This window comes from Carassius carassius, chromosome 45 (assembly GCF_963082965.1).
Source record: "Carassius carassius chromosome 45, fCarCar2.1, whole genome shotgun sequence".
In the NCBI taxonomy this organism is placed as follows: Eukaryota; Metazoa; Chordata; class Actinopteri; order Cypriniformes; family Cyprinidae; genus Carassius; species Carassius carassius.
In genome coordinates this window covers 24,482,035-24,504,509 of record NC_081799.1, presented here as the reverse complement: position 1 = coordinate 24,504,509, position 22,475 = coordinate 24,482,035, and the positions used below count along the sequence as shown (strand labels likewise).

General features: G+C 38.2%; 2 protein-coding genes across 2 annotated transcripts in view; both read right to left on the bottom strand.

Moving 5' to 3' along the window:
* Window positions 1-22,475, bottom strand: part of LOC132127146 (mesoderm induction early response protein 3-like) — a 164,435-nt gene that overhangs the window by 129,621 nt on the left and 12,339 nt on the right. The gene's annotated exons all lie outside the window — the stretch shown is intronic.
* Window positions 16,472-21,294, bottom strand: LOC132127135 (chronophin-like). Its single transcript, XM_059538792.1, has 2 exons — window positions 20,514-21,294; window positions 16,472-17,285 (listed from the first exon to the last, which is right to left on the bottom strand). Exons 1-2 carry the CDS (start codon window positions 21,103-21,105, stop codon window positions 16,960-16,962), a joined length of 918 nt encoding a protein of 305 aa, XP_059394775.1. The 5' UTR covers window positions 21,106-21,294; the 3' UTR covers window positions 16,472-16,959.

Here is a 22,475-nt window from a genome sequence, read left to right as displayed (position 1 = left end):
TGGCTGTTATGTAACCATTATGGTTATTGCAATCCCAAAATTGCCAAATATACATAGTACAAGCATCTCTGGTCTATTTTTGAATGCTACGGGAAATAACCTTCCTATTACTGTAGAAACATAACAAAAACAAGACAGAACTCACTGAATCTCTTCTCTGGCAGCTTCCCCTCCTGCTCTGCCTCAGACTGTAGCTCACAGGAGTTGCAGCCGTGAAATTAGAGAACTAAGCCAATAGTAGCGCTGGCGTATCATTTGATTTGGATGGGAACTTTGGATTGTGAATCTTTTGAGTCAGTTCAGCAGTTCAGAGCGTGATTCATTTGAGTCAGTTCGGGAGTTCAAAGTGGGTTCGCAAATCATTTGAGTCATTTCGGGAGTTCGTAGCGGGTTCGCGAATCATTTGAGTCAGTTCGGGAGTTCAAAGCGGGTTCGCGAATCATTTGAATCAGTTCGAGAGTTCGTAGCGGTTTCGCGAATCACTTGAGTCATTTCGGGAGTTCGTACCCAGATAGCACACGTACGTCGCGGAGACATCTGCTGAAGAGCGCATCATCTGATAAACATCGGATTCTTTTTTTATAGTCGTATTTTGATCGTCTGTAGATCGTCTGTTTGAGCTGTTAAATGAAACGTCTTCCCTACCTCTAAATGACATCTATACGACGTATATCTTTATCACCCGAAATATGCCGGCATGCCCGTCGAGAACGGGAAGCTGTTATACTTGATTAATTTAGAAATAACAATTATTTAAAATCCATATTCTGTGATTTGCTTTTCTTTGTACAAGGACGTATATAGCATGTTTAAAAGCAAACATTACATTATTTTGTATAGACTTTACATCAATGGATCTACTTGTCCCATTTTTGTCTTAAGATGTTAACTTTTTTTACGTGACTGACACTCCCTCTGAGTCAGAATAAACCAATTTCCCGGAGTAATTAATTTACTCAAACAGTACACTGACTGAACTGCTGTGAAGAGAGAACTGAAGATGAACACTGAGCCGAGCCAGATGACGAACGAACACGCCCACTGCTGGAGCAGTTCTCGTTCTCGAGTCAAGAGCCGGTTGCATCGGTTTTCGGATCACCAGTACACTGAACTGAGAATCGTTTCTGTCGGACGCGTCCGATTTGAGAACCGATGAGCTGATTCTCCTTCTCGAGTCAAGAACCGGTTGCATCGGTTTTCGAATCACCAGTACACTGAACCGAAAACTGTTTCTTTCGGACGCGTCCGACTTGAGAACCGATGAACTGATGCTACTGCGCATGCGTGTAAAGTATTTCGGAATGTGTGATAAAAGATCTATATACATTTTTATTATTATTTTTTTTTTTAAGATGAACGTTTCTAATCTGTACATTGTAGATTATGTATAGGCCAGAGAGGGGTTTCAGGGAAGTTGGACAATAATTAAGAACTCTAAAGACTCTATGTTTAATAGGAATAAGGGATGATTTATAAAATATTTATAGTTAATGAGGACACATTCACAAATTGAGTTTGTAGTAAACCGAACATGAACACGAGTAGAGCAGCTGATTAGACTGAACTGCAGCACGTGCCGGTTAGAGTGATTGTCGTTCTCGAGTCAAGAACCGGTTGCATCGGTTTTCGGATCATCAGTACACTGAACCAAAACAGTTTCTTTCGGACGTGTCTGTTTTGAGAACAGAGGAGCTGATGATACTGCGCATGCGTGATTCAGCGTGACTGACTCACAGCGCGTCTGAACCGAACTGATTCTTTTGGTATTTGATTCTGAACTGATTCTGTGCTAATGTTATGAGTGCGGGTAAACCGAAGGCTTGAATGAAGGGGCAATGAAGGGGCGAAAAGTAAGTTCATTTAATAACAAATACATCGCAATGGTTAATGTATAGTGGTTTCTGCGCTGATGACACCTAATTTATTTACTTTATATCTTCAAGATTTAAATCCTCATATGCACATTATTGCTGTTACTGTATTTGGGTGCGTTGTTGCAAAACTTAATTGTAAACTTTTCATGATTATGAGGTTTTTAACTGACTAAAGTTATGATTACTGACTTTATATATTTGAATGTTTGATAGACGTGACGCCATTACGTCATCGCCAATGACGTCATTACGTCGAGCATAAAAGAACCGGTGAACCGGTTTTTTCAACCGGTTTATTGAATCGAACCGTCCGAAAGAACCGGTTCGCGGAAAAGAGTCGAACTTCCCATCACTAATTCACAGTAGTTTCTTGTAAAAGCCCCGCAACTGCATTATTTTCAAAGTAAAAGTCTAAATACGGTATTATATTGTGAAATATCACAGTTAAAGCCTGTGAAGTGGTAATAATGTAATTACCTGTGAAATATTACAGTTATATATTGTGAAATCCTGGAAATATTTTACAGTGTATCTTTTTTTTCATAGTTATCACTGAACAAGTATGTCGTGTTAAACTAAAATAATTATTAATTTCTAAAATAATATTTATCGTGCAAGCAGAGAGATTAGTGATCATTTGAACACGACTGAATCCATTCAATGCGCACATTTTCATTAGCAGAACTCTTTTTGTGAATTTCACTAAACAGATGTGCTTGTGCTATGCAAACCAGCAAAAGATAAAGATGCAAACATGTGGGACAAGTAGAAAATGTATCTGTATTTAAGATGATTATTAGCCTATACTCTATCTCGAGAGAACGTTAGGTTACTAACGTAACCCAAAGACAGTAAAATAAATGGACACAGCAACCCCATTAGAACTCAATTGAGACAAGTGAAGCCCATTTTTAGCGATTTTTAGCACTTCCGTTTCTGACGCGCAGACTCAAACTAAGCTTGATGACGTCAGCAACCTGTCTGACAGATGTAAATCTTCTAGTAGCTGTGCGTGCAAACTGCCATCGTTAATCTTGCAGAGACGGCGAGCTTGAGCGGGGAGTTCTTTGGCGTGAGTGAGCAGGAGTAAGTATTCGGATTAATTATTTTGTATAGTATTTTAAAATGTAAGGCCAGGGCTTGTTAGCCTGACTACGCCAGACTTCCTACTTCCGCTCAATTTCATTTCGCTTCTGTACTATGAAGCAAAGTGAAGTAGCAGAGTCTGGTATTACCAGGCTAAGGGCTTGTATCTATGGGCTTCTCTCTTGACGTCTCCCTGTTTGCCTGCGAGCTTCTCCTCCTGTCTGTACGGTAATTTCTCTACTGTGCGACAGAGAGTCGAGTGGTTATGACGCAATCGTTAGCCTATTTTTTACAAAAAAATGTTTCTACGGGGCCATAATGTAACATAGAAGGTAATGGAGCCCTTTATACATTGTCGTGTATCTTTAGAAATAAATAATGGACAAATGGAGTCTTTAAACGCCACAGATGTAAAGTTATTCGCTGTCAAAGTGAGGCCAAAATGAATGGGAGTCAATGGGATGCTAACGCAAGTGAAGTTCTGCTACAAGATGGCAGCACGCGGCCGACTTCAACTTCTGGTCGACTTCCTTCCCGCCTGACGTAACCCTGGTTCTCTGATAACATGAAGTGAGGTATCTCACTAAGGGGACCGCCTAAGGCGTGGCCGATTGCGGAAGCACCAATAACACCACGTCTGCCAACCATGGCACACCAATCGCTTCAGCGATCAGGGAGTCCTGCTCCCTGTATATAATCCGCAGCTATCTGCCATTTCGTCATTTTCGCATATCTCTTCTACGTGCAGAACAGGCAAGGAGGGCAATGTTTGTGAGATACCTCACTTCATGTTATCAGAGAACCGGGGTTACGTTAGTAACCTAACGTTCTCTTTCTAACATTCGTTCGGTATCTCACTATGGGATATAGACAACTCCCGTATTGCCGATATGCTGACGAAGCAGACTAAGAAAGGCTGAGAAATTATCTGAATCATAGCTCCCGACGGAGGTGAAAACAGAATAATATGAGGAATTCGCCCTTTAATAAAATTGCATTATACAACCTGACTACTCATTTCTAGAACTGAATGGGCCAGAGAGGGCTCGGTCACATCCAGTCTATAAAAACGAGCAAATGTGTGCGGAGAAGACCAGCTGGCTGCCGCACAAATATCCTGAATAGAGATGCCTCTAAACAGAGCCCAGGAACTAGCCATACCTCTAGTAGAGTGTGCTTGTAGTCCTATTGGGGGCTCCAAATTCGAATTATTGTAACATAATACGATAGCCTCCAACACCCAATGGGAAAGGCGTTGACGGGAGATAGGTCTTCCTCTGTAAGAATCAGCCCACGAGACAAACAGCTGATTGCTCTTACGAAGTGTATGTGTTCTATGCAGAGTACGAACAGGACATAAAGTGTGAAACCTCTCCTCCTCTGGGGATGCAAAGGGTGGTGGATGAAAAGCAACCAGGTTCACTGATTGAACTGCCCCAGCGTGATCAAACACTTTGGGTACGAACGCAGGTTTAGTTCTAAAAGAGACATTTTGAAAACCCGGACCGAACATCATACATGAGGAGTGAACTGATAAAGCATGTAGTTCACTTACCCTTTTTGCTGTAGTGAGAGCGAACAACAGAGCCATCTTTAGAGCTAGTAGCTTCAAGGCAATTTTATCAATGGGTTCAAAAGGGGCTTTTGAGACCGCGTTTAGAACCACGGACAGGTCCCAGGGCGGGACCAGCGGCTTCGATACTGGGTGTAACCGACGTGCACCTCTCATAAATCGACAAACGAGAGGGTGCTGGCCAATAGTACCCGAGTTAATACCCACGTGACATGCCGAGATAGCCGACCTTAACTGTAGAAAAGGCTCTGCCCTTATCTAGAAGGTCCTGTAAAAAGACCAGCACATCCAAAACTGAACACAAGAAAGGAACAATGTTCCTTTCTGCGCACCAACCCTCAAACACCGTCCATTTGAGATTATAAAAAGAGAGCGTTGAGGCAGCCCTCACGTTCTGAATTGTCTCAATCACTTTTGGAGGTAACCCAGGTGCATCCAGATTTAGCCACTCACGGGCCAGGCCCAGAGAGCTAGTTTCTGAGGGGAAGGGTGAAATATTTCCCCCCCGTGCTTGTGAGAGGAGATCCCTTCGTGCTGGTAACGGCCATGGCTGGTCGTAGAGCTCAACGGAGAGAAAGCGTAAAGTAATACGTCGTTGCCCACCAGAGAGAAGAACAGGGGACATTGCGCGTCTTCGCGCGATGCGAAGAGATCTACGGCGGCCTGGCCGAATCTCTGCCACACCATGATCATAACTTGGGGGTGGAGTCTCCACTCCCCATACAGAGGATTCCCTCTGGACAGTAAGTCTTCTCCCCTGTTCATTATTCCTGTAACATGCGTCGCGCGTAATGAAAGGCGGTTCCTGCTGCTCCACATAAGGTCAATCGACAAACGTTAAGAATATATTGCGTTTGGGACTTTACCTTACGGCTCCGTCGATAAACTGTTTAGCAATAATTCTCCAAGTCTGCTAAGGACAGCTTCCGAAATCTTCACGGGGAAGAGAACAAGAATGACGAAATGGCAGGTAGCTGCGGTTTATATTCAGGGAGCAGGACTCCCTGATCACTGCAGCGATTGGTCTGCCATGGTTGGCAGACTTGGTGTTATTGGTGCTTCCCCGATTGGCCACGCCTGAGGCGGTCCCCTTAGTGAGATACCGAACGAATGTTAGAAAGAGAACTGGTTTGGTTTTTGAGAGACTGAGACGCACAACACGGCTGTTTGGTGATCACGCTGTGCTTAATCCATTCATTTGTTTCATATCATGGCCTAAGGTTTAAATCATTTTCTTTTAAATATATACAAATAATAGAACTTCTATGATGTATTATTATAGGTGATATTACTCTTGCCAAGCTCTGATTTCTGAGAAATGCACGGAGAGACAACAGCAATGCGGTGTTTGATTTGCGCTCTTTTCACTCATAAAGTTTACATTCATTCACTTCACACTCGTGACTTTAGAGGTCTGTGTATAATATTGCGCTGATCCCATGACTAAACTATTATCTAGCAAACATTGGATCCGAATATTCAGGCAGCATTATTCCTTGTCTGTTATTAGTTTTTGAAGTCATCATCCTTGCCATTCCGAATAAATTAGGCTAGGCGATATTGCTTTGGACACAGTCCTAATTATTACATTACATATTTTAATTTTACATGCAACATAGATAGTCATAGAAATGAACAGCTACATGCAATATTGTAATCCTAAAATTCACATTGTACTTGCAAACTTTGTGCATGCATTATGGTTAATGCATGCTGGAGTAGTCGATTATTTCCGACAGCGCCGACTAGTGGTTGAAGTAATCGATCACTCGACAAGTCTATGCAAGCCCTATGTATATACAAATAAATAAATAAAAAACAGGGTGGGGACAAAAACCTTTTCACAGCACTGTATACAGTATATACGCATGCATCCTTCTTTTCTGAGAAGATCATCAATATCAGGAAGGCGATTAGCACATCCTCAAGTAATGCAGAGGTCAGACAGATTAGGCCACAATATCAAAAAGATACTATGTCGATTTTTGAAGCAAGTGATAGCAAAATTCTGGAAGACATAGTGCAGCACCTAAAATCGTCAACCTGCTGTCTTGACACACTTCCCACATCTTTTTTCAAAAATGTGCTTAACTGCTTAGAAGCAGATCTTTTAGAAGTGGTGAACGCCTCACTTCTTTCTGGGACATTTCCAAACTCCTTAAAAAATGCAGTTGTTAAGCCCCTTCTGAAAAAGAGCAATCTTGATAACACCATTTTGAGCAATTTTAGACCAATATCTAATCTTCCTTTTATAGGTAAAATTATAGAAAAGGTCATTTTTAATCAGCTGAACAAATACGTAAACTCAAATGGATACCTGGACAATTTTCAATCTGGTTTTCGACCGCATCACAGCACAGAGACAGCACTCATTAAGATAATAAATGATATTCGCTTAAATTGTGACTCTGGCAAAATATCGGTGCTGGTATTGCTAGATCTCAGTGCAGCGTTTGACACTGTCGATCATAACATACTACTAGAGAGACTGGAAAACTGGGTCGGGCTTTCTGGGATGGTACTCAAATGGTTCAGGTCATACTTAGAAGGGAGAGGCTATTATGTGAGTCTAGGAGAGCATAAGTCTAAGTGGACGTCCATGACATGCGGAGTCCCACAAGGGTCAATTCTTGCACCGCTCTTGTTTAGCCTGTATATGCTTCCACTAAGTCAAATAATGAGAAAGAACCAAATTGCCTATCACAGCTATGCTGATGATACCCAGATTTACCTAGCCTTATCTCCAAATGACTACAGCCCCATTGACTCCCTCTGCCAATGCATTGATGAAATTAATAGTTGGATGTGCCAGAATTTTCTTCAGTTAAACAAGGAAAAAACTGAAGTCATTGCATTTGGAAACAAAGATGAAGTGTTCAAGGTGAATGCATACCTTAACTCTAGGGGTCAAACAACTAAAAATCAAGTCAGGAATCTTGGTGTGATTCTGGAGACAGACTTTAGTTTCAGTAGTCATGTCAAAGCAGTAACTAAATCAGCATACTATCATTTAAAAAAACATTGCAAGAATTAGATGTTTTGTTTCCAGTCAAGACTTGGAGAAACTTTTTCATGCCTTTATCACCAGCAGGGTGGACTATTGTAATGGGCTCCTCACCGGCTTTCCCAAAAAGACCATTAGACAGCTGCAGCTCATCCAGAACGCTGCTGCCAGGATACTGACTAGAACCAGAAAATCTGAGCATATCACACCAGTCCTCAGGTCCTTACACTGGCTTCCAGTACTTTTACTCGTATATAAGTCACTAAATGACCTAGGACCGAAATATATTTCAGATATGCTCACTGAATATAAGTCTAACAGACCACTCAGATCATTAGGATCGAGTCAGTTAGAAATACCAAGGGTTCACACAAAACAAGGGGAGTCCTCCTGTAGTGGCACATATAAACAATCCAAAGACCGCTAAGGAGTTGAGTGGAGGAATGACATTTGTGACACGTTTCTTTGAAAGCTTAAACGTTGTTTTATTTTGTACAGGTTTGTACGGTCAACAAAATATGTGCTCCAGCACTCACCCCATTCTTCCATGTGAACGCACACACATAACAGGTGTTTTAACCCACTTAATTAATGACACTCCCATTATCAGTTGGTCACATGACTTTCCAATTACATGGCTCCTACACCTCCTTTAGTTACTATGCCGCCCGCAGTTGGAATCAGCTTCCAGAAGAGATCAGATGTGCTAAAACACTAGTCACATTTAAATCTAGACTTAAAACTCATCTGTTTAGCTGTGCATTTATTGAATGAGCACTCTGCAATGTCCGAACTGATTGCAATATATACTTTCACTGTTTTTTTTATTTTTTATTTTATGTAAAATCATTTTCTAACTGTTTTAAATTCATTTTAAATAAGTAGTTTTAATAATTTTAATAATAGTTTTAAAACTGCTTGTTTTATTCCTATTATTATTTTACTTTCTTTTATGTAAAGCACTTTGAATTACCATTGTGTACGAAATGTGCTATATAAATAAACTTGCCTTGCCTATACAATGAACATTTGTAGTTTTATTAGTAATTTTATATACATCTAATAAAACTACACGTTCTTGTTCCCAGTGAATTAGTTAAATATTATTAAAAATATGTATGTTGAAATTTGGATGACCTAAATTTTCTATAATTATATATTGAAAATGTAATAAATACTTTTGACAGTTTATTCATTTTAAAAAGTTGCATAAGCCAATTAAATATAGCATCCAAACATTTTATGTTTGTTAAAATATCATTTTAATAACAGTAAAAAAAAAAAAACCTTCCTGAAGGTTTGTTACTGAAACATGTCGTATGAAGCTACTCCGATAAATTTAATTGTGCGCAGAAAATAATAACGACAAGATACAAGGCATATTTTTATTTCTTTAAAAAAAAGTGAATTCACATCACATAAAGAGCATTAAACCCATCAGCAGATGCATTTGCATGTTTGTCTTCAATATGATCACGGTTCAGAATTAGATGTTCATAACAGGCACAAAGTCTAAAGACAATAAACCATGACCAGAAATCACTCAGGATTACGTTTTTATAATAAAACGGGTTCGGTTTCTGCGACTAGGATCAAAACCACAATATGATTTAATCTCATTCATGCTTGTTGACATTCAGTGCATTCACACAGATGAGTTTGGCACGTCAGATTTGCAGACGTTTCATATTCAGTGGATCGACTTCATGTAAAGCTCAAAAACATGTGAAACAACAAGGCTCTCAAACAGCAACTACTCCGGTCTAAAAGGTCACTTTTGTTAATAAAAGGCAGTCAAAACCCAATCAACAAACAAGTTAGCAGAGGTCTGACATTTTCATCCAGATCTGAATAACAAATCTCAGTCAGATAACACTAATGCAATTAAAGCTAAATAAATACACGTACAGTAGCTGGCACATAAATTAGTTTCTGCATTGGTCAAGCTGCTCTAAACTGTCCCATTATCGAGTAGAGATTTGGATTGGCACAGTGCTTCATCTAGACTTAACTAATCACCAATGCGGTTTACTTCATCATAACTCGTGTTAGAGTCGAGGGACGTTAGCTGATTGTCTTTTGAGCAGCTGTTGGCGGAGACAAAAAAAAAAATCCACTTATCTTCCAAAAGTCCAATTTAAGGGGATTGTATTTATTGCATTTCGACAAAAAAAAAAAATTCTTCCCATAATAAATAAAATTAAAAATTAGGAAAATAAATTACCTTTCAAAAATAAAATAAGGACTTCCGGTTGGAACATCGTCCAAGATGGTCGCATAGAGAGAGAGCTCCCGGTTGAGCCAGTGCAATTAGATAAATTCCCCAATACAAAACAAATAAATAATTTCATAGAAAACACAGATAAGGGGACAAGAACCATAACACCACTTAGAGTAATAAAAATCGTCCGAAGACAAGAGGTGAGAAAGACGGGGCGCAGCAACATTAACGTTAGCAGTAATAGGTTTAAGCTAGCAAACAACGTGGAGAAATGGCCGACTTGGAACTGATTCTGCGAGAACTAAAGGATTTTCGCCAGGAAAATAAAGATCAATTAGAGAAAATAAAAGAAGAAATTGTGAAGGTGAATACCAGACTGGACGAGGCAGAAGGGCGAATTGAGAAAGCAGAGGAGAGGATCCAAAACACAGAGGAAGTCATCACTGCTATGCTAAAGCTACACACCAAGCTGGATGATAAGCTGCTGGATCTGGAAAGTCGCTCCAGACGTGATAACATACGGATGTATGGGGTACCGGAGGGAACAGAAAAAGAATCAACAACGATGGTCTCATTTGTGGAAAATTTACTCCAAGAAGGTCTCGAGTTAACTGATGACATGCCCGGCCTGCATATTGAAAGGGCTCATCGGTCGTTGGGACCGCAGCCACCGACGGATGCGCCGCCACGCTCCATCATAATTAAGTTTTTAAGTTACAAAACAAAAGAGTCATTACTCCGCAAGGCATGGCAGAGGAAGGGGTTTACCTGGCAAGAAAACCATATAAACCTGGACCACGACTATCCACCTCTGATACTCAAACAACGAAGAGAATATTCAGAGATCCGCAAAGTGCTGAAGGAAAATAAAGTTCAGTTCCAGACCCTCTTCCCAGCCAGGCTGCGCGTGAGACACGGCGACGGAACCAAAACCTACGATACTGTAGAGGAGGCTTCAGAGGACCTGCGGAGAAGAGGCTACACGGTAACAACAACCACCAGACCGCCGGAGACACTCATGGAACAGGTGCAACGATTATCCTGGAAAAGAGTAGACAGGCGAGCGAGGAAGGATACAATCAAAGCCGGACGCGATGCAAGCTACAGGGAGAAACTCCGAGCCTTCAGGAGATCATCACCGGCCCCCTCCGGGACCTAAAGGATTTAAGCCAAAGTTCGAGGACAACGGAGTTAATTGTGAAATTTTTTGAACTGTATTGTAAGTAGTGGAGGAGTTATGTGGCAGGATTGACTGGTTCGTTCGGGACTAACTTTTCATCCTTAGACCCCGTTTTTGTTTATTTTTTGTTTATTTTATTGACTTTATTTTTTCTCCATGCGACTGTTACAGGTAAGGGCCTCTCCCTCCGGAATGAGGAGGGGGAATTTTCCCTTCGAGCCACCTTGGGAGGCTCAACAGGGTCAAATTATCAGACCCCTACATAGGGAGTCACACGGACAAATGTTCGGTTTTATGTTTATTAATATGTTAGTCGTTCATTCCCTGCCGGTTCTTGCAGGGAGGGGGAAGCGCACTAAGTTTCTGAGTGAGATGAAGGGGGAATCACATAGATGCAAAATAGGTCTTTAAAGATAGCATCATTTAATATAAATGGGATACTCAATCCAGTTAAGAGAGGGAAAATCTTATCAAAATTAAAGAAGGATAAAATTCAGGTAGCTTTCTTGCAAGAGACACACCTTAATGATACTGAACATGCCAAATTGAATAAATCAGGATTTAAACATATTTACTTTTCTTCCCATGGATCGGGAAAGAGGAGAGGAGTGGCGACTTTGATATCCGGTGCTGTAAATTACGAACACATATCAGAACATAAGGACACCGAAGGCAGATTTGTTATGATTACGGGTAAAATTGAAGGAATTGTGATGAGTCTCCTTAACGTGTATGTTCCTCCGGGCAGTGACTGGTCCTTTTATAAACATATAGTTGATCTAATGACAACAAAAAGTCAAGGGATTTTAATAAGTGGTGGAGATTTTAATATACGATTAAATCCGAAAATTGACTCATCAAATGGGAAATCTGGCGCCAAAAACATTAACAGAAAATTAAATACGTGGTTGCGTGAAGTGGGGATTGTCGACGTGTGGAGAGAGATAAATCCGACGAGCCGAGACTACTCGCATTACTCACCTGCTCACAATGTCTACTCGCGCATAGATTACTTCTTTATGCTTAAAGGAGATCTTTGTAAGGTGAATAATTGTGAAATAAAAGCTAGCACTATTTCAGACCATGGTCCCATTTATATGTCAGTCCATCTGAACAATAAGAAGAAATCAACCCTCTGGAGACTGAACTCAAACATTCTGAATAACCCAGTTATTAAAGATAAATTGAAAAATGAAATTCAGTTGTACTTGGACATTAACGAAAATGAAGAAGTGACCCCACCTATTCTCTGGGATGCATTAAAAGCAGTGATTAGGGGCAAAATAATATCCATATCCTCATATGAGAAAAAAATTAAGGGAGTAAAACTTAAAAAATTGGAAGAGGAATTGAAGACACTACAGAAAGAACATGCAAAGTCTCTCAAAGATGAGAACAAACATAAGATTAAAAAACTAATAAAAGAAATAGATGAAATAAATACTCAAGAAATTCAAAAAAAGCTCCTTTTCACAAAGCAACAATACTATGAGGTAGGTGGGAAATCACTAAAACTTTTATCATATAGGTTAAGAAAACAACAAGCGGATAGAACTATACACAAAATAAGAAACTCTGCAACAAATGAAATAGAAACTAATCTGGAAAAAATCCAGCAGTGCTTCCTAGAATACTATAAAACATTATATTCCCAACCACAGACAAGCAATGACAATCAGATTGATACCTTTCTGGCCCAAATTAATCTCCCACAGATCACTGATGAACAAAATGAAAAATTAATATCTAAAATAACAAAAGAAGAACTTCAATCATCAATCAGGAGAATGAAAGGGGGGAAGTCTCCAGGGACCGATGGTTTTCCCACAGAATGGTACAAAACAATGCAAGATCAACTAATTCCAACATTATTAAAAACGTTTAATTGGGTTTTAGAAAATAAAAATATCCCCCCCTCATGGAGGGAGGCAATGATCTCGGTCATACCTAAAGAGGGGAAGGACCAATCGGATTGTGGGAATTACCGTCCTGTAAGTTTGTTAAATAACGACTACAAACTATTCACCTCCATATTATCTAAAAGAATAGAACTGATATTACCAATATTAATACATAAGGACCAGACTGGCTTTGTCAGACAAAGACAGACCCAAGATAACATCAGGAAAACACTGCACGTTATGAGACAAATCACACAACAAAATCTGGAGACACTGATATTAAGTTTGGATGCAGAAAAAGCTTTCGACTCAGTGAGGTGGTCATTTTTATATAAAGTACTTTCAAAATTTGGTTTCCATACGAATATAATAGACACATTTGCAGCTCTATATAACAAACCAACGGCTAGAATCAAAATCAACGGGGATCTAACTAGATCATTCATTCTGGAAAGAGGAACGAGACAAGGGTGTTGTGCGTCGCCGCTCCTCTTTGCCTTGTTTATAGAACCCATGAGTCAACTGATTAGGCAGAGGTCGGACATAAAGGGCGTAATAATGAAATCCGAGGAGCAAAAACTGGCCCTATTCGCTGATGATTTATTGATAAGTATAACACAACCTACTCAGACACTCCCAAAATTGATGAAATTACTAGAGGAATTTGGTTTCATTTCGGGTTATAAAATTAATATCAATAAAACTCAAATATTAACATTTAATTATGACCCACCATCCTCAATTAAGACCATGTACAATTGGAAATGGGATGCGGAATCCATTAAATATTTGGGTGTTTTATTACCTAAGGACTACTCAAGATTGTATGACATCAATTACGGCCCATTAAATTCAAAGATAAAATCTGATATACATAGATGGAATGTTATTCCCTTTTTAAGTTTAAGCTCCCGGATAGAATCAATCAGGATGAATATTCTTCCACGGTTACTATACCTTTTTCAGTGTCTGCCAGTCAAAATACCATCTAAACAATTCTTAGAATGGGACAGATTGATAGCAAGATATGTGTGGCAAGGGAAAAGGGCCAGAATTAAATTTAAGACACTGCAATTAAGAAAAGAGAAGGGTGGAATGGGCCTTCCTTGCCTACAGGACTACTACCATGCAGCCCAACTGAGACCTTTAGTCTGCCTGTGTTCGCCAACATACACTGCAGCATGGAAAGAAATAGAAAGTACAATGTTAAACAGAATCCCAATAACAGCCCTACTAAGTGATAACAAATTATTAGAAGAACAGGAAATCCTGAACGACTCTATAATAGGCAGCTCTCTGAAGTCCTGGCAGACAATGGTCAAAACTTGCAGATTAGGAGAAGCATCAAAAATTATGAGATGGTGTGCCTATGATTCAGACTTTGCTCCAAACAGAATCGATGGCAGATTTAAGATATGGATCTCAAAAGGTTTAACTACTTATTATTCATTTATCCACAAAGGGGCATTCCAGAGTTTTGAAACCCTACAAAAAGATTATGGACTGGGAAAAGATGATTTTTTTAGGTACCTGCAAGTGAGACATCATTTTAATGAAAATCTTAAAGGGGTGTTAGGAACAGATGAGTCAGGGTTCCTGGAAGTATTTTTATCATTAATTAAACCCAGACCAAGCAACAAAATTATCTCCAAAATATACAATATCATACAATTATCTAAAAAAGAGAATACGGAGTACATAAAGAAGAAATGGGAAAGGGAATTGAAAGTGATGATCACACAGGAGAGCTGGGGGAAAATATGTCAATTGCAGTGGTTATCAACCGGGTCAAACACATGGCGGGAGTTCTGCTGGAAAAACATTGCAAGATTCTTTATCACACCCATTCAGAAACGATATCAGGGTAGCGGAGATGCCTGTTGGAGACTTTGTGGGTCTAATGGAGCCAACCACTTCCATATATTTTGGGACTGCCAGATAATTAGACCTTATTGGGAAGAGATTCACAAACATATAAACAATGTATTTAATGTAAATATACCATTCAAATGTGAAACTGTTTATTTGGGCAATATAGGGTTCGAAACATGGAATATTAACGATAAAAAATTGCTGGCAATACTATTAGCAGCCAGTAAGAAATCTGTTACGAGGAAATGGTTAAAAGTAGATCCACCCACCATTGATGAATGGATTGGAATTGTATATGAGATTTATGTTATGGAAAAGATATCCTTTTCCCTCAAAGTTGAAAAAGATTTTTTTTATAAGATTTGGACCAAATGGACTGAGTATGTAAAACCAATCAGATCTGATTTCATTTGACTGTACTTGTGCTTTGTGTAGACCTGCCCTCTTTGTGTTGTTTTAAGTACCTGAAGTGGTGCGCATCCCGGTTCTGTTCTGCTTTGTTATTGTTCCTAACTGAAATAAGTAATGGTCTGTAAAAGGAATACTCAGAAGGGCAATATAGACAACTCATCTAAACTTTTTGAATCCATCCCTGCCTATGTACTTGAATGCCAAAAATTGTAATTAATGTATGTGATGGGATTTTGCCTTTCCAAATAAAAAGATAATATCAAAAAAAAAAAAAAAAATAAAATAAAATTTAATAGGACTGTGATTTAATTACATTTCAATAATAAAAAAACACACACACAAAACAATTAATATACAATGACATACAATAAAATCCACTTATTATTACCTTTCAAAAATCAAATTTAGAGATGCACACACACACACATAAATGAATATTATCCCCAAAATGTAATTATATTTTAATAAAATAATTCTGAAAATATATAAATAAATATATAAATAAATTATATATAAATAAAAAAATGAAAATGAAACATGAAATATTTAATGTTACTTTAATATTAAAAGGTAATTCCATTTTAGGGGACAATATATTTCTTCATATATATACACACACACACACACACACACACACGTATTTATACATACAAATTATATTATATATTATAGATTAAAATATATAATAAAATTCCCTTAACATATAATTAAGTTAAATAAAGTAAAAGGGGAGATATACATTTAATGTGTTACTCTCCCTCTAAACCCGGATGACAATTTTGTGCTACGGAGCACAAGAGGTAATATTCACACAAGGACATCAGGATGAGTGTCATTAAGACACTTCCTGCAGACACACAGAGCTCATCTCATGCACGACTGCTTCTCAAAGACCGCTCTGACAGAGTCACATTCATCCTCTTTAATACACTGCTCTCTGTCTGTTGAACACATGAGATGCATTCATGAGTCTTATCTGAGGAGATTCCTCTGACAGATGGAGCTAAACTTGATTACCTTTTAATAACTAAATATAAATCACCTTTCAAAAATAAAACGACAATTTTTAATTGAATACTTTTTGTATTATTGAAAGGTATTTTAGGGGCTTATTTTATTTCATGTTATTTTATAATTGAAGGTTAATTATAGTCATTATCACTCATGTCATCACTAATCATGTTATATTTTATATCTTCTTTAGAAATTATGAAAATTGTAAAATTTATGAACATTTAAGTCCTCTTAAATACTTTTCAACAATAAATAACAAAAAAAATAAAAAATAAATCTACTTTAAAAATCACAAATTAAATAAATAATTAAACCCTTTATATATTCTTACCTTTCAGGAAAATAAAATAAAATGGATGAAATATGTCCCTGGAGCACAAAAGCAGTCTTAAGTCTCTGGGGTATATTTGTAGCAATAACCAAAAATTATAGATTTTTCTTTTATGCCAAAAATCATTAGGATATTAAGTAAAGATCATGTCCAATGACGATATTTTGTAAACTTCCTACCATAAATATATCAAAACTTAATTTTTGATTAGTAATATGTATTGCCAAGAATTCATTTGAACAACTTTAAAAATGATTTTCTCTATTTAGATTTTTTTGCACCCTCAGATTCCAGATTTTCAAATATTTGCATCTCGGCCAAATATTGTCTGATCATAAACCATACATCGATCTTATTTATTCAGCTTTCAGATGATGCATAAATCTCAATTTAGAAAACTTGACCCTAACGACTGGTTTTGTGCTCCAGGGTCTCGTATGTCTGAGTGGAGTTCTGTGGTGTTTTCTCAGACGTTGAGGAACAGTGCAGCTGTCACTCGTCCAGAGCCTGCAGGAAATCAGCCACAGACTCCATCACGTAATCAGGAGCGCAGTGCTTCTGCTGCGGCTCCTGGCTGTCTCTGTACACGAGCGCCTCCTCCAGCGTGGAGACCCCGGTCAGCGTGAGCACCGTGGTCAGACCACAGTTACTGCCGAACAGAACGTCTGTCTCCAGCCGGTCTCCGATCATCAGCGAGCGCGCCGGGTCCACATCGAACTGGCTGGCGATGCAGTCGTACATGAAGCGGCTGGGCTTCCCGATGACCGTGGCCTTCCTGCTGCTGGCCGTCTCCAGAGCGGCTGTCAGACTGCCGGACCCTGCGTCACATTCACACCAGAGCAGCACCATTAATCAATCAAAGAACTCACTTCTAAATGACAACCAATCTCCCGTGTCTGTTAAACCTTGGAAAAAAGTCATACCGAAACATTCAAATCTGTGTGCTAGGGATGGGAGATATGGTCAAAAGCATTTAATATTGGCAAAGAGCATTTGGCATTTCCAATTAATGTAGGTCTGTTAGATTCTTCTTATTAGGACTATTATATTAGGTTACTTATTAGATTAACGTTGAGCCGGTTGAAAATCGATTAAAATGTTTGACGATTCAAATCAGTTGAGATGCTAAACAAATTGCGATTCTGTATGTAGCATATTACAGCACATAAGGTCAGCGCTGCTTTGTTTACAGCGGTAACCAAGGAAACGCTTTAAGCTCCGCCTGCTGCAGAGTTTATAAGTGCTTTGTTTACAGCGGTAACCAAGGAAACACTTTAAGCTCCGCCTGCTGCAGTTTATAAGTGCTTTGTTTACAGCGGTAACCAAGGAAATGCTTTAAGCGCCTCCTGCTGTTAGAGAGTTATTCTGCGTCTTGTTCAGCTCGTCTGTGGTTTCTGTTCCATGCAGATATTTTAATGTATAGTTTCACAAAACTGAAGTCAAGCCATTCTGTTTTTGCTTCAAATTTCAAAATTTCACACAAATCTAATTTCGATTAAAAACTGCTCATGTTGCATGCATGCAGCATCTTTGTTTGGATCAGGATTAAAATGCAGTGGTTGCCTCTCATTTTCAATGGAAAGAGCACAGACAAAGCCTTAGTTTCTTATTTATTTGGGGCTTCAATTTAGTTTTGTTGCAACAGATATTGCAAACCAGAAGCAATCCAAGGGTTCACTCACTTCTGACTGTTCAAGCGGGGCTGCCACATTGTGTTCAGTCCATGTGTTTCTAGAGTCACTCAAACAACAGGCCGAAATAACAGCTCAGCAGAGCTGGAGAATCTGAGGAACTTCAGATAGATTTCAGACAGAAACCTCTTGGAAACACATCCATGTCACTTTTCATGTCAAAATCAAAAGATACAAAAACTAGTTATTAAACTGAATATTAACTAGTTAAACAAGTTATTTCAAATTTAAGCAATTTCTGACAAATACATTTTCCTGTTTTATTTATTTATTTTGCATGACCCTTTTTAGTAGTTTATGACGACAATGTTTTCTAGGATTGGAAAAAAAAAGGATAAGACAATGTTTCTATGTGGGAACCATATATTCATTTATGTTTTAAGCACTGATTTGCATTGCAGTGTTTTTTTGGGGAAGTCGTGGCCTAATGGTTAGAGAGTCGGACTCCCAATCGAAAGGTTGTAAGTTCGAGTCCCGGGCCGGCAGGAATTGTGGGTGGGGGGAGTGCATGTACAGTTCTTTCTCCACCCTCAATACCACGACTTAGGTGCCCTTGAGCAAGGCACGGAACCCCCAACTGCTCCCCGGGCGCCGCAGCATAAATGGCTGCCCACTGCTCCGGGTGTGTGTTCACAGTGTGTGTGTGTGTGTTCACTGCTCTGTGTGTGTGCACTTCGGATGGGTTAAATGCAGAGCACAAATTCTGAGTATGGGTTACCATACTTGGCTGAATGACACTTCACTTTTTTAATGACAGTAAGCACATTTACACCCAAAACTCATTACTGTCATTAAAAATGCCTTTTATGTTACATTAAAATAATTGTATTTTTTTTCTTTATTGGATACAGCAGTGTTGAATTTCATTCAAATGAAACCGAAAAATATTAAGTCACAATGCAAAAAAAAAAAAAAAAAAATATATATATATATATATATATATATATATATATATATATATATATATATATATACACACACACACACATACAGTTATGTTTGCATTACAGGAATGAGTTTTTTTGAAAACAAACCTTTTTAAAAAAAAAATGCAGAAAAATCTTAAACCAAAAACAGGATTTGTTTTCTTACTGCCAAAAAAATATTTCATTTTTATTTTCTTCCTGCTTATGGTTCCCATGATTTTAATAAGCATAATTTATAAAATATTACTAAATATTATAAAGAACTACTTTATTCTACAAGCAAAGTTTGTTTTGGTGGAGAAAACGCTGAATTTACATAAAAAAAATTGTCAAAATGCAGAAAGTTGTAATCGTTCTTTAAATGGGCTTTATTTCCTTGATAAAAACAAAAAAACAAAAACTTGATTCTACCATAAATGTAAGGTTTTATTTTGCTTTAAGAAATTATGTGAATAGTTTATTTTACATTTACACCCAAAACTCATTACTTTCATAAAAAAAGCCTTTAATTTATGATTCTGAATGGCGGAAACAAAGTCAGAATATAGGAAAATATTTACAAAATAAAAAAAAACACATTTTTGCATTAAATTAATAAGAGTTTTGTTAGGGACAAAAATGTGAATTGTCATGAAAATGATGCGATAATGAAGAAAAATCTTGATCCTAAAATAGGCTTTTTTTTCTCTTTTTTTTTTTATTATTGCAAAACAAAATTCTTGTTACCATGATTTAAAAAGCCAGAATTCATAAAAATATGACATCATAAACATTTGATTTTATTTTAAATTAAACTTATTTTTGCATTAGAGAGTTTGTGAAGAAAGTGTTAAATTAACATCAAAATGTCAGTCCAGAAATTCATAATAGCCCTTAAAATTTGCTTTATTTTCTTTCTAAATTTTTTTAAACTTGATTCTTCCACATTTAAAAGGTTTTATTTTGCTTTAAGAAATTATATGCTTAGAATAATTTAATGCTAGTTAAGCACATTTACACCCAAAACTTTATTGTTGTGATTTTCCTAGAGGATAGATTTCGACAATTGTAAAGGTTTTCCAGGACTGTCTAAAATTACAAAAAGTAGTGCATCGATTTACTTTTATTTACTACTTTATTAAAGTAATGTACCTGATTACAATTGAGTACCTTGAGTAAATCTCAAAGAACTAAAGCATATACATAAAACTAAATAGGAAATAAAACCGTCGTGTGTCCTATAACTCCAGAAACATTAGTGTTTTTGTTTTAAAGCGTTCACTGCATTTTACAAAAGAACGTTTTGTAACAGATTACGGTTACATTTTAGTAATTAAATTACGTAACGTTAGTTGCATGAATCCAGTAACGTTACCTCTCAAGACATCAACAATCTCTGCTTCTGATTTTAATAAGATGATGCATGAAGCTTCCCTGAGCCCTGACTCACCCGGGGTGACCCTGCCTCCTCTCAGCGGGTGCCAGGGGTCCGGGTCAGTGGCCAGGAACAGACACTCGGGGCTCCTCAGGTAGCAGCAGGCTTTGGCGAGCTTCATGAAGGTGAAGTTCTCGTCGTATCCCACCAACACCGCCTTCACATCCGGGTCCAGCGGACAGGTGTAGATGCTGGCGCCCGGCTCCGCGTCCTCCTCCTCCGCCACCGGCACCCCGGCGTCCCGCAGCTCCTTCATCACCCCGCCGCAGCCGATCACGTACACCTTCCCCTCCAGCCGCGCCACGTCGCGCAGGTACGCGGCGGAGCAGTACGCCGAGCTGAAGATCTCCTCCTCCGCGACGTCAGTGAAGCCGAGGCGGCTGAACTTCTGCACGTAGTTCTCCCGCGGCCTGGTGCAGTTGTTAGTGACGAAGAACACGCGTTTGCCGCGCTGCTTCAGCAGACTGACCACCTCCGGAGCTCCAGTAACGGCTGTTTCTCCGTTCCAGATGACGCCGTCGCAGTCGAACAGCACGTTGTGTTTGGAGTCCAGCAGGTCCCGGATCAGAGCGCCGCGGAGGGTCACGCAGCCGCCACTGTCTGCCATCTCGCTGGCTTGAGATCCTAGTACGATGGAAACAAGCGATAAACTGCGTTTGTTTTAATCAAACGCGCTGAAGTCCCGTACTTTAACGGTTATGAACGCAGAACCAAACGCGACGCAGTGGAGCAGTTCACCAGCGCGTCCATCTCTGTCTGCTGCTGGTGGAGGCGGGTCTAAAGACGGTCCAATCACATTATTTGAATTTCGCAGTGGGCACGCCTTCTCTCCGTGTCCTCCAATCAGAAAACGTATACATAGGACATAATTAAATATTAACCAAAAGTGGGCGGGGCTTAGTGCCATTAGATGTGATTTCTAATTGGCCAGGTGCGATGGGTATAATTAATAATGTTTACAGTGTTTTCCAGTAAATATCAGTCCAGATTCAGAAGTTGATCTAACTATATGCAACTGCTTTTAAGTGTCTTTAATCTGTTTGTGTGATGTGTTTATCTGTGATGGAATTGATTGTACTGCTGCACATTTTGGCCAGGACACTCCTGTGAAAGAGATTTTTAATCTCAGAGAGCTTTTTCTGGTTAAATAAAGGTTAAATAAAAATAAAAAATTCTGTTCACAGTTACTGAATTGAGTTTCTGTTTTTCCAGAACTCTTCAAGTTAACAATTGATCCCAAGACGAGTTACTTCAGGACGAGGATTTAAATAGTTTAATATGATTCATATTGTTAATGTTTTACAGCTGTATTGGTGACTTTAGTAGTTACATAATAAATAGTTATAGGAATAATAATTATAATTAATTTAAATTTTAACAACGAAAATAATAATTATTGTAATCAATATTGATATTAATATAATAAATATTACTATACATAATAGTATTAGTATTTAAATAGTTTAATATGATTTAAATTATTAGGCTAATGTTTTACAGCTGTGTTGGTGACTTCACTAGTTACATAAATAGTTATGGGAATAATATAATGATTTTTAATGTTAACAATGATAATTATTGTAATTAATGTTATTAATATAATGATAAATATTACTATACATAATAATAGTATTAGTATTTATATTTGTTTTATATGATCAGTGTTTCAAAAACTTGATTAACGCACAATTTCTTTCTTTTGTACATCTCATGCAATTTCATAATAATGAAGGTTAGGTTATTACTACTGTCCTGTGGTATTCCTTAATACCTGAATGCATTTAAATCTTTTTATTGACTTATGTTTGTGATTTTGATTACAATTTTTACCATCCATAGTTATAAAGGAAAACATAAGACTTCTAAGTGTCCTGTCATCCATAGAACAAGCTGTGAATGTCTGCTATCAGGAATATGATATCAAAATGTTTTTAAAAAGGTTTTACTTTAAACAAAGATAGTTTGTATTATCTATTT